A 12,556-nucleotide genomic window follows, 5' to 3' on the forward strand; every position below is an offset into this window, starting at 1 on the left:
AGCCCCGAGAATTCTTCTTTCAGGCCCCCAGGTTGCAGCGAACCCCATACCCCAGCTCACACAGCAAAGAAGATGAGCAAGCCCAGAGGTTGAGACAAATAGTGCCCCTTCTTGCTGTGCTGAGAGCTCTCCCCAGTTGCCACCTATTTATTGCATCTCTTTCCTGAGCCTGGACCACTTAAGCCTAGGTTTGTCAGGACTCTGTTTAGCCCCACTCCTCCCCAATAAAAGTATCTTCAAGCTTGTCATGCGCCTCTCTTGCAGCTTCCTCTGGCCCTGATGGAGGCCAAAGGCAGAGAGTCAGGAAGAGCTGGGACACTGGGCATGAAACAGCAGCAGCCCTACATCCATCACTGGGCCAGACTATTTGAATGTGAGTGGGAATTCACTGGAGCTGAGCCAGAATTTGAGAATTATGGTCCAAGCTCTCCTTACTTTCTAAACAAACTCCAAAATAAGGCTATACTCGACATCTTTATCCTTCTGTGTACATTTCTTCCAGTATATTCCAAGGCACCCAGCACAGTTGAGGGCACAGCACTTCACAGGAGCAAGGAGTACCGGGGTTGACAGTGGTAGGTTTTGATCAGCCATACTGGCTGATGATCCAGAGACGCACTAAAAGAAGCATGTCAGGTGCTCCACGCTCTACTTGGCAACTTTCTCTTCTAATACTTTTGTCCCCACCTGTTCGGTGAGCTAACTTTGAGCCCCCTCCCCAGCTTGTCTCCTTAGTGGCAGAGCATAGGGAACACTGGACTGGAACATTGGACTGCCTGTGTGAACTCTGGCAAGTCGTTTCACTCTCTGGCTTCCTTTTCTCTCAAACGTTAAGTGAAGAGCCTGGACTGTCTGTGGCTTCTAATATTTAGTATGCATAGCCTTCTTTAATCTCAGAACTGTCACAGACTGCCCTCCCTACAAAACAGAGGTTGCACTTTCATTGATTTAGTCTACAGATAAGGCTTGATGTACTTATGGATTAAGGGCCCTTAAGATGTTCCCTTAGTCTCTCTTAATTGAATTTGTTCATGACCCTAACACTGCCAGAATATTGTATTTTTCGACTGCCTATGTCATCCCCTCAAGTTCCTGGCCTCAGAAAATCATCTCTCTTAGCTGGTAACACTGAATAAGAAAGCAAACATTTTCCCTCACAAAATAGAACAAAAGTGAGACCCTTAAGGTTTGACTGTCAAGGGCAAAAGTTAACCAGAAAAGTTAATTTGGGGCAACGGGGAGAGGAGATATTGACACATTGCCTTCTGGGGCTTCATGGAGCTGAAGGAGTCCTAGAAACAGGGAAACCCTCCAGAACCAGATAAAAAAAGTATGCTCCCCAGATTTCCTAGCAAGGACTGAGATGAGGTGAGACTGTCTGGCTATGCAAGCGCAAAGGAACTAGCACAAATTGGGCTGACAGACCTAGGTTTGAATCCCAGGCCACCCATGGAAACTTGAACCTAGGAAGGCAACTCACCCAACCTCTCCAGGCCTCAATAATCTTAATGGGCATAAAACCTACTTCACAAAGTTGTTGTGAAGCTTAAATTGCAATAAATTAGTAACATACGTGAAATACCTAGACTATTGACTAGCATATCATAGGTGTTCCGTGTTAGTCTTACACCCAAGTTAATTTGTGACTGGCCTGTTATCTTAGGAGGAGAAATCCAGGCGTTATAAATGCGTCTGTCCCAATGTGTTTGTACTTTTTCCTTTCTTCTTTTAGTGAACTGTCCTTTTAAAAAGCCTCATCTTTGCTTCAGCCAAACTAAGGGGGAAATGTGAGTTCCCAAACCCAGGCTAGGGCGTCTTAGAACACAGGGGCTCTGTGTTCTAAGTGGCTGTGCTGTAGAGGCCAGGCCAGACGCCTAACGAGCAGCTCCGAACTCCTCCCCATCCACCCTCAATGCACACGCCAAAGATAGAGATTCCCTGGTGGTCAGTCTCAGTCCCCTCCTGGTTCTTGCCCACCTCCCCCCAAACCCTCCACCCCCCGCTAGATAAATATTTATGGCATGAATCGCACTCTCCCAGGGTAACCAGGGCCCTCACCGCCTAGGCTGTTAGGGCTCCTCCCACCCTAATTAGCACTAGTAAACAAACACAGTTCGGCTTCACGCGTGGAGAATGCAGAGACCCAAACCCAGGTCCCGGTCACTCTCCTCCCCTGCCTAGCCCGGGGATGGTCCGCCCCCAACCCCAGGGACTGCAGAAGTCGCGCATGCGCGTGGCCAGGCGTAACTCGGAGGGAGGGGAAGACGACGGTGGGGGCGGAGTCAGGCGCGCACGTTGGTGCCACCTACTTACGTCGGGTATAAAGCCCCTCCCGTTGGCCATCTATTCCCCCCAGTCTGCGAAGGCACGCACGCAGCATCGAAATGTCGTCGAAGTCGACCATGATTCTGGGTTACTGGGATATTCGCGGGGTGAGTGCCGTCTCAATTGCCAAGCCGCTCGGTCTGGTAGACGGACGCGGAGGTGGCCGGGGGCTCACGGTCAGTGGTCTCCGAGAGAAGGGGGGGTTCTACTCGGGGGCCAAACCTCCTACGCCGCGACGTTTAACGCTGCGCGGCCGGCCCCAGCCGAGCTCCCGGGCCGCGGAGGCCGACCCCTGCCCCGCCTCTGGACACGCTGGCCTGGGGGAGAGGGGCTGAGGGCAGCAAGCCCAACGGGGTAGGTCTCAGGAGCCGCTTAACTACCCCCTCGGCGGGATGCAGCGTCTGGGCAACCCTGGGCCGGAAGGGGGCGGGGGCATTGGCGGGCGGGGTTTGGGGGGTGCCGTTGGGAGCTGTGCAGATGCTGACGGGGAGCTTTTTTACTCCCCAGCTGGCGCATGCCATCCGCATGCTCCTGGAGTTCACGGATACAGCCTATGAAGAGAAAAGATACACGTGCGGGGAAGGTAATGCCCCTCTGGGTGCCAGCGCGACGCCGCGCTAAGCCGAGCAGGCCCTCCAACTGTCCCTGTCTTCTTCTGCCCTGAGGGTGGCATCACGACGAGGTCGGGTGGGACTTCTGCCCTAATCACCTGGGAGCTCTCTGCTGTGTCCAGTGTGGGGAGAGAGCTGGGGATTCTCCCTCTGCCATAGCCCAACCCTGTCTTAACACTTTATGAGTAATGGTTAAGCTTTGGGGGCCTAGGTATGTGAGGTATTGGAATTCGGGTGTGTCTTTAGATCTTTCCACTCTTCTCAGGTCGGATATTAAGGAGGTTGGATACCACTTCATTCTCTCTCTTACAGCTCCTGACTATGATAAAAGCCAGTGGCTGGATATGAAATTCAAACTAGACCTGGACTTTCCTAACGTAGGTGGCTTTAGGAGAAGAGGGTACAGAAGGGAAGGCCTTCAAGTATATCCTTGCTCTTTTCCTCTCTATTCTAGGGGGATCTAGAATATGGGCTCTTAACCTGGATAGAATAGATAGAATTCAGGGGTCCTTGAACTTGGATGGAGAAAAAATTACATTTTTATTTCCACTAACTACTAACTAAAAGTTAACAATTCCTTCTGTTGTGAGTATAGGCAATCAGTGACCTTGATTATTAGCCATGCCTGTGACTTTGTCACTAGTAGAAAATGGATATTTTTGTATTATATTAATGTGTTGTAGATATTATAAATATTACTTGCACTTATCATAATTTGAAAGTATGATAGTTATTATCTCTTGTTATTTAATGCATTCATAGACACATATTGCTCTTACAATTTTGTTCTTTTAATATTATATAAATCGTGTAAATATATGTAATTTGCTTTATGCATTTAAAAACCTTATTCTAAGAAAGGGTCCAGGGCTTCCCAGGTGGCGCAGTGGTTAAGAATCCGCCTGTCAATGCAGGGGACATGGGTTCGAGCCCTGGTCTGGGAAGATCCCACATGCCGCGGAGCAACTAAGCGCGTGGGCCACAACTACTGAGCCTGTGCTCTAGAGCCCATGTGCCACAACTACCGAAGCCCGCATGCCTAGAGCCCGTGCTCCAAAACAAGAGAAGCCACCGCAATGAGAAGCCCACACACTGCAACGAAGAGTAGCCCCCGCTAGACACAACTAAGGGAAGCCCGCGTGCAGCAACGAAGACCCAATACAGCCAAAAATAAATAATTTAAAAAAAAAAAAAAGAAAGTGTCCATGGCGTGCACATACGCATACACACTCACACACATACACACACAGATTAAGCACCCCTGTCTAGAATCAGGTGCGGACCCAGTTACTAACTTTTACTTACTCTCTTCTTTCTCCTGACACAGCATCTTCTCTCTACTGTTCACTTCCCTGCAAGTCTTATCTTTCCTAGGAGAGAGAGGCAGGTAGGCAAGAGAGAGTCGGGTCGTTCATTTGGCCTGTCCTTTTCCTTCCAGCTGCCCTATCTCATGGACGGTAAGAACAAGATCACCCAGAGCAACGCCATCTTGCGCTATATCGCCCGCAAGCACAATATGTGTGAGTGGGGTAGGGCTGGTGAGGTGAGGGCTGCTCACCTGGGGGTGGATAAGGCCACATGACAGTTTGGCCTACAGGTGGTGAGACTGAAGAAGAAAAGATTCGAGTGGACATGATGGAGAACCAAATAATGGATTTTCGCATGCAACTGATACAACTCTGCTACAACCCTGACCACGTGAGTTTCCTTAGCAGGAAGGCATCAAGAAAAAGGAGCATTTAGGAACCCAAGGGTTAATTCTGCTCCATTCGCATACAGATGATGACAGCTAGTCTCACTTTCCCTTTTACCTCTCTCCCAGGAAAAACTGAAGCCTCGGTACTTGGAACAGCTACCTGGACAACTGAAACAGTTCTCCTTGTTCCTGGGAAAATACTCATGGTTTGCAGGGGAAAAGGTAGGAAGAAAGGAAAAGGAGGGGATCCCTTTCTATCTCTGCAGGTGTTAATGAACTCCCCAGACCTGATGATCTTATCGTCCCTCTAGCTCACCTTTGTGGATTTCCTCACCTATGATGTGTTAGATCAGAACCATATCTTTGAGCCCAAGTGCCTGGATGAATTTCCAAATCTGAAGGCTTTCATGTGCCGTTTTGAGGTGATGCTCCCTGTACCTTTCTCTTACAAAAACAGACTCCCCCGGGCCCCGAGGGACCCCATTGTGGTAGATTCTTGCCCAACACCAGCTTTTGCCTAAAGGGATCAAGGTTGGACACCTCTAAGCCTTTAAGTCTTGGGAAGGCCCTGGCTTCTATACCTTGAAGGCACTGTCTACAAGAAATGGCAGGGGTGAGCGGCTTGGGGGTGGAGTCAGGCAGCATGTGAGTGTTGCTGTTTTGGAATGGGTCTTTTGGCTGGGTTAGAGTCTTTATAAGGTTTGGTGTGCTTTTCCTTCAGGCCTTGGAGAAAATAGCTGCCTACATGCAGTCTGACCGCTTCCTTAAGATGCCCATCAACAACAAGATGGCCCAGTGGGGCAACAAGAGAATATGCTGAGCAGGAGGCATACTTGCACTGCTTGTTTTGTTCCATCCTGTCCCTAGGGGACCTGTACTTTCTCTTCTCTGCTCTTTTCAATAAATAGCACTGAGGCTACTGGTGTCCAGCTGGATGTCTCTTGGGAGTAAAGGCCAAAGGAGAGTAAGGACATGTTATTTCAATCACTGCAACGTTGACATTCCCCCACCCCACACCTGAGTTTAAGGGCTAGAGGTTCTTGCCCAGCCCTTCAGAGTACTAGAAATAAAGGTGAGATTGCACAGCTGTAGATGACAAGTGTGTTAAATGAGACTAGAGCCCCTGTGAAGACCTGGTGAAGATAAGTAAAACTGTGTGGTACTATGAACTCAACAGAACTGGAGTTCAGAAACAGACCCTTATATATGTGATAAAGATGATATTTCAAACTGGTAGACTAACCAATGTATAGGAGTGGGACAGTTACTTAGCAATTAAAAATAATAGACCCTGGGCTTCCCTGGTGGCGCAGTGGTTAAGAATCCGCCTGCCAATACAGGGGACATGGGTCCGAGCCCTGGTCCGGGAAGATCCCACATTCCACGGAGCAACTAAGCCCGTGTGCCACAACTACTGAGCCTGCGCTCTAGAGCCCGTGAGCCACGACTACTGAGCTCACACACTGCATCTACTGAAGCCTGTGCGTTCTAGAGCCCGTGCTCCGCAACAAGAGAAGCCACCGCAATGAGAAGCCTGCGCACCGCAACAAAGAGTAGCCCCCGCTCACCACAACTAGAGAAAGGTCGCACGCAGCAACGAAGACCCAACACAGCCAAAAATAATAAATAAAAATAAATAAATTTATTAAAAATAATAATAATAGACCCATACTTCATACCATTCACTAAAATTAAGTCATCTGGAGTTTAAGGCCCAATGTTAAACACAAAGCTCTAGAAGTATTAATGAAAATGTATGAATGTTTGTGATCATAGGGTAGGAAACATTTCTCTAAGACATTTTAAAAAGCTATAAAAGGAAAGATTTACAAATTCAACATTATTCCACGTAAAAATTTTTTGGGACAAAATGAAATGACAAGTGAGATAAAGGACCAGTATAGAGACTATATAAAGAACTCAAATCATTAAGGCAACTCAGGGTTTTTTTTTTTAATTGAATATAGTTCCCTATGCTATACAGTAAGTCCTTACTGTTTATTTTATATATACTAGTGAGTGTCTGTTAATCCCAAACTCCTAATTTATCCCCTGCCACCGCCTTTCCACTTTGGTAACCATAAGTTTATTTTCTCTGTCTGTGAGTCTGTTGCTGTTTTGTAAATATGTTCATTTGTATCTTTTTTTAGATTCCACATATAAATGATATACATGTCTTTGTCTGACTTACTTCACTTCGTATGATAATCTCTAGGTCCATCCATGTTGCTGCAAATGGTATTATTTCATTCTTTTTTATGGCTGAGTAATATTCTATTGTGTCTGTATTACCACATCTTCTTTATCCATTCATCTTTCAGTGGACATTTAGGTTGCTTCCATGTCTTAGGTGTTGTAAATAGTGCTGCTATGAACATTGGGGTGCATGTATCTTTTTGAATTAGAGTTTTCGTCTTTTCTGGATATATGCGCAGGAGTGGGATTGCTGGATCATATGGTAACTTTATTTTTAGTTTTTTGAGGAACCTTCGTACTGTTCTCCATAGAGGCTGCACCAATTTACATTCCCACCTTCAGTGTAGGAGGGTTCCCTCTTCCTCACATCCTCGCCAGCGTTTATTATTTGTAGACTTTTTGATCATGGCCATTATGACTGGTGTGAGGTGATACCTCATTTGGAGGCAACTCAGTTTTTTAAAAATGGACAAAAATCTATGAACAGATGATTTATGGAAATAGAAATATTGATGGCCAAAGAAAGTTTAAAAAATGTTTATAATCCAATAAACTGCAAATTATACCAGTAAGAGGACCATTTTTCAGCTGAACAAATTTAAAGTTTGTGAAGTGTTGGCAAAGCTTGGGAAATTGATAAGGATTTCTTGCTGGTGAACTTGTGAATTGGTATAGCTACTTTGGAGGACAATTTGTCAATATCTTCTAAAATTCAAATATCCTGTGGCCCAACAAAGATGACCTTGCTTTCCCAAACCCAGTAAGGTAGAAGGAGTCTCCTGGAAAGAGGGACACTACAGTCCTATGTAATATAATCAAGGAAATGACATCCCATTACTTCTGCTGCAGTTTATTAGAAGAAATCATAGGTCCTGCCTACACTCAGGGAGAGGATTTCACAAGATTGTGAGTACCAGAAGGTGGGATTATGAGGGCCATTTTAGAGTCTGTTCACCACAGGGAAGAGGCAAGGAAATGAGAAATTGGCCTTGCAGTCCCCTGAGAAAAGAACCCTGGGAAAAAGTGATGACAGAAGAGAGCACCATGGCAATTGTAAAGGAGAGCTTTTAAAAGCATAGGTCCATATTGCACCTGAATTACAGATAGACTGTAGAAAAATCACATGTTCCAAATTTTTCTAGTTATTATGTTTGTTAGGGAAAATCCATTTAACGGTTATCCAAAACCAAGAAAGCAGAGAAGGTCACTGAGGAACAGATGCATTCCACAGGAGATGTGGCTCCCCCAGGTCCCAACTGTCCCTAACTAATTCTAAGACGGACAAGAAGAGAACACTCTCGCAGTGGTTGCCTTCAAGGAAAGAAGGGAAGTGGATGCCCTATCATCCCAGAGGCACAGAGATCGCACAAGTGTGAAACTAGTAGACTAGTGATGGGATTGTGCAAGTAGCATCAATAAGAACTTTTTAAAACAAAAAACTTGTGATAGCTGAATTGAATTTGGTGGAGGAGTTCCCCAGAAAGTATTAGGGAAATTCATTTGTATTCATTGTTGAGCAACTGGATTAAGGCATTTCCAGTTCAGAAGGAAATAACTTATGTGATTCAAGAAAAATTTGTAGAGTTATTTCGTTGATGGGACGGGTGGAGTGAGGAACTCTGATGTGTATGGGCATGGATCTGCCTTTAAAGACAGTTTAAGGGCTTATGAAAACACCTGGACTTGGTACAGAAATTGCATTTTCCTTATCCTTCAGCTGCAGGACTAGGTGGCACAATGAGCCATGTGGATACAAAGGGATTTAAGGAGTTCAGGTGGATGGTAGGGGGGAGGGAAGGAAGTGACATTTAGCCAGTGATTTTTCTAATGTGCAAGCTTGCTTATGTCACTCCCCTGCTTGAATATGGCTAATGGCTTCTTAGGCCTCGGGAAAAAGACAATCTCCTCCAGTTTACAAAATTCTTCATAATCTGACCTCTGCTTCCTTTCCAGCTACATCTCTTGGCAGGCGCCCGCCCCTTTCCCTACCCTGGAGCACTGGGTTCTAGCTTTTCTGAATTCCCTAGACTCTAGAGTCAGGCTACCTGGGTTCGGGTCCTGGCTCTGCTACAGTAAACTCTGGCCTCCTGTGCCTCTGTACCTTCTCTGACAAATGAACCCTCCGTCACTGGGACCTTGTAAGGAGTAAGCCAGTGTTTTTAAAACATTTAGAATGGATGGATGCTATATAAATTTGTAAATATAAATTATCCAGAAGCACCATGTTCTCTTTTATCTTCACGCTTTTGGACTTGCTGTGCCCCCTGCCTGGAATGCTTTTGCTCTGGCCAACTAAGCCTGCCTAATGCCTATTCATTGTGTAAGGTAAGCTGAGAAGCCCCTGCCTAGAGGAGCCACAGCTGATAACCCTTGTGGGAAGCATTAGTGATGGTCACCAAAGATTTCTGATTGTTTTCCTTTTAGGGAAGCTTCATTACCCTCTTGAATTTACGTGTAACATTCTGACTTGCTTTGGCCAATTAAATGCAGTGGAAATTACACACGTTTTCCAGGCAGAAGCTTTAAAAGCCAGTGTGGGAGTGGCCATATCTGCTTCCGACTGCTGTCACGACTGAGAGCAGGTGCCAAGCAGAAGCCTCTATCAGTTTGGGTCTCTGACAGACCACAAAAACCAGGGCCTGTTGACCACAGTGGACGTGAAGCATAAGCAAGAAATAAATACTCATTAAGCCACTGGGGTGTGGTTTATCCTGCCCGACATTCCTCCACCTCCCCCCGCTAATTTAAATGCACTGACTTTTAAAATCCCTGTTCCTACAGGATTCAATGTTCTCCTCCATCAGCACTTTCCACACTGAACTCTAATTGCTGGTTTAAATGTCTGTCTCTGCCGCTAAACTGTACGTTGCCTGAGAGCAGGGACTGTGACAAGCCTTTTTTTTTTTTTAATTTGGAGCTTGTATAGAGCCTGACACAAAGTAGACACAACAATGCATTGATTCCCTTCCTTCTAATGAGAATGGAAGGAGAAAAGAAGAGGTTGCTTCAGAAAAGTGCTTCATGCTCTCAAGGAGCTTTAAAAATTTCTCTCTGTTCTGGTTGGGAGACAACACGAAATGCCCTGTTCTTGAAGCAGATGGCCGAAGTGTTTGGAGTCAGCACAGAAGTTCAGGCTCAGGTAGGTCCCGGGGATCTGCAAAGAACTCTGAGTCTGGAGGGTGGGTGATGAGATTTCGTGGTCTGGCATGCTCCTTGCTTAGGCCAAATTGTAATGAAACATTGCTGAGGACCAACAGGCATGAGCTCTTAGTGTTTTTTGGGGATTTTCAATAGAAATAACTATAGGTGCTTCACACGTGAGATTTAAATCCAGAAGGAAAGATTATATAGATGTGAGTATGTTTGAATTTCAAATGAATAGGTGCTGCGGTGCAGAGGACACATGGAGACCCAGGGCCAACCTGAGGTTACTGTCATTAGAGCGGGTGTTTACAGTGGTGGCAAGGGGTGGGAATAGAATAAAAAGGATAATGTTCATGCTGTGTGAGAAGTTGGAGGGAAAATGAGGAGAGATCTGTATCTTCTGTGGTGTAATGTTTCCAGCTGTATTAACAAATTTTTTTTTTTTGAACTGTGACTGAAACCGTATCTGCTTCCTTCCAAAGTTATGTTTAAAATGGGAAGAAAAGTAGAAGAATGTAGGAAATGCAGAGTGGTTGTTGGGCCTTTTAGACAGGACTATGCTTTTTCAGGAGGTGTGGCTACCCCACCAAGGGGAGTCTGGGAAAAGCCAGATCTCATTAAATAGGAATAGGACAATGGGCATGTTCTGGAATCCACCAGGACTGGACCCTCTTCTTTGCTTCCAAGTCTTGAGTTACCATGTAGAGCAGGCTGGTCTCTGTGTCTGTCATCAGTCAGGTGGTAGACTAATGAAGTGGGACGATCATGAACCTGGAAGTGGGGTCACCAGAGGGATGGACACAAGAGCCGATCCAGGGAGTAATTTTAGTTTGCAGGTATCAATGTTTAGTATAAAAGCCTTATTATGCATCTCTTTGGAATCCTCTCACCAAAGGGCGTCCTATAAGCATTGTAGATAAATGCAAAACAGCTTATCTGCAAATCTGAGTGAAGGCTGTTTTCTATTAAATTATAGAGCTCGCTTAATTTTCCCTGTTTTACACCTCCCATTCCTTTACTATTTCATATGGGATGAACTGGAAGTCACTGACGTTATGCTTTAGTCTGTCATTTTCAAAATATCAATCTGAATGTCACCCCGAGATGCCAAACTTGGAACTGGATGCAGTAGTTGATGACACTTTGGGTGGTTCCTGTTTTGGGTGAAAGAGGGTGCACGTGTTTTTGTTTGTACAGGGATGGTTGCATGAGTGTCTTGTGGTGGCTGTAGGGATGATTGTTTGGAAATGCACGTGTGGAAAAGGTTATGTTTCTGTTAGGCATCTATCCTCTGCATCTTTTAAACATCATTCTTATAGGCGGGGAATTTCTCACATTATAGGTCCCAACTCCCCAAGGTAAAAGATTGCTAGTTGACACTCGATATCCCATCTCCCCATCTTCTGTTGTCACAGAATCTCCACTTCTGCTGGGCATGTTACTTCCCAGGCGGAAGACGTCATTTCCAAAATGATTAAGTTCTAGCCAATGAGATATAAATAGAAGTGTTATACGTTACTTCCAGGAAGTTTCTTTAAGAGGGAAAGAGCAAGCCTCATTCCTCTTTCTCCCTCCTGCTGTCTGGAACACAGATGTGACAGGGCTTTAGCAGCCGTTTTGTGTCTATGAGGTGACATAGAGAATGGAAAACACCTGCTGAGGATGACGAAGCATAAAGTTAAGAAACTCATTAAACCTACTATGAAGCCAACATTCTCAGTGCTTAACTATCTACCTCCAGATCTTTTTTCACATGAGAAATAAACTTCTGTCCTATTTAAGCCACTGTTATTATTTAGTTATATACAGCAGAACTTAACCCTAACTAATTCACTTGCTCTTCCAGCCTCCCTTGTGGCTGAGTCATGGGCCTGTGACCCAGGCTCTGTTAACTGCACACGGTGGTACGGGACCTCAGTTCCAAAGAGGCAGGCCCTGAGAATTTATCTGGCATGGGTAGTGGTGGAGGGATCAGGATTTTGGAGGCAACAGTGGTGACGCATTCGCCTCCAGTGCCACATATCAGGGTTAGGAGCCCCAGTGTCTGTGCCCAGCAATGGCTGTGGGGTTGTCTCTAGGACAGTCCCACTTGTGGTTAGGCACACTTCCTAGCTACCCAGCTTCCAATGCCAACTCCTTGGCCCTCCCAGGGATTCAGTGAGCTACCTGATACCTCTAAAAAATTATTTTCCTGTTTCAGCAACAAGGAACACTAAAGGATATGCCACTCCCCTTAGGTCTATCTGAAGATAAACATCTTTAATACCTTAGTCTCTATCCTACCTGCTTGAAACCACTGGCTTAAACCCAAGGTTTCTCCTTGTCTTGAGTTTAACCTTTAATCCTCACTCTCCTGGGTGTGGGAGAAACTGCACCTGTCCACCAAATCTATTCTTCTGTTGAAATATGTGTCTACCCTTGTGACTAGGTAAAGCCACACAACTGATCACAAATGGAATGTGATCAGTTGTGATGTTTGCAACTTCTGCCTCACTTGTATAATGGGAAGTTGCTTCCTTGGGTTTGTTCTATTTTCTTTCCCATACTCATCATATACCTGCAACCAAGGAAATGAGGAAGCAAC

The 12,556-nt window shown here is 45.6% G+C and overlaps 1 protein-coding gene across 3 annotated transcripts; it reads left to right on the forward strand.

Annotated features, from left to right (window-relative positions):
• The first annotated feature begins 2,321 nt into the window (after nucleotides 1-2,321).
• Nucleotides 2,322-5,781, forward strand: LOC133088331 (glutathione S-transferase Mu 3). 3 transcript variants are annotated; one of them, XM_061186211.1, is made up of 8 exons: nucleotides 2,322-2,432; nucleotides 2,833-2,908; nucleotides 3,249-3,313; nucleotides 4,375-4,456; nucleotides 4,534-4,634; nucleotides 4,759-4,854; nucleotides 4,944-5,054; nucleotides 5,354-5,773. In XM_061186211.1, the coding sequence occupies exons 1-8, from the start codon at nucleotides 2,385-2,387 to the stop codon at nucleotides 5,450-5,452; spliced, it is 678 nt and encodes a 225-aa protein (XP_061042194.1). In that variant the 5' UTR covers nucleotides 2,322-2,384; the 3' UTR covers nucleotides 5,453-5,773. The 3 variants fall into 3 exon arrangements, with proteins under 3 accessions (XP_061042194.1, XP_061042195.1, XP_061042196.1); XM_061186212.1 differs by lacking the exon at nucleotides 4,944-5,054 and having other exon boundaries at nucleotides 5,354-5,781; XM_061186213.1 differs by lacking the exon at nucleotides 3,249-3,313 and having other exon boundaries at nucleotides 2,425-2,432; nucleotides 5,354-5,781.
• The last annotated feature ends 6,775 nt before the right edge of the window (nucleotides 5,782-12,556 follow it).

This window comes from Eubalaena glacialis, chromosome 3 (assembly GCF_028564815.1).
Source record: "Eubalaena glacialis isolate mEubGla1 chromosome 3, mEubGla1.1.hap2.+ XY, whole genome shotgun sequence".
Lineage (NCBI taxonomy): Eukaryota > Metazoa > Chordata > Mammalia > Artiodactyla > Balaenidae > Eubalaena > Eubalaena glacialis.

Coding starts and splice junctions, on each gene's coding strand:
- LOC133088331 (XM_061186211.1), top strand. CDS start 2,385: ATGTCGTCGAAGTCGACCATGATTCTGGGTTACTGGGATATTCGCGGG. Junction 3,314..4,374: donor TAGACCTGGACTTTCCTAAC/GTAGGTGGCTTT, acceptor TTTTCCTTCCAG/CTGCCCTATCTCATGGACGG. Junction 4,635..4,758: donor TCTGCTACAACCCTGACCAC/GTGAGTTTCCTT, acceptor CCTCTCTCCCAG/GAAAAACTGAAGCCTCGGTA.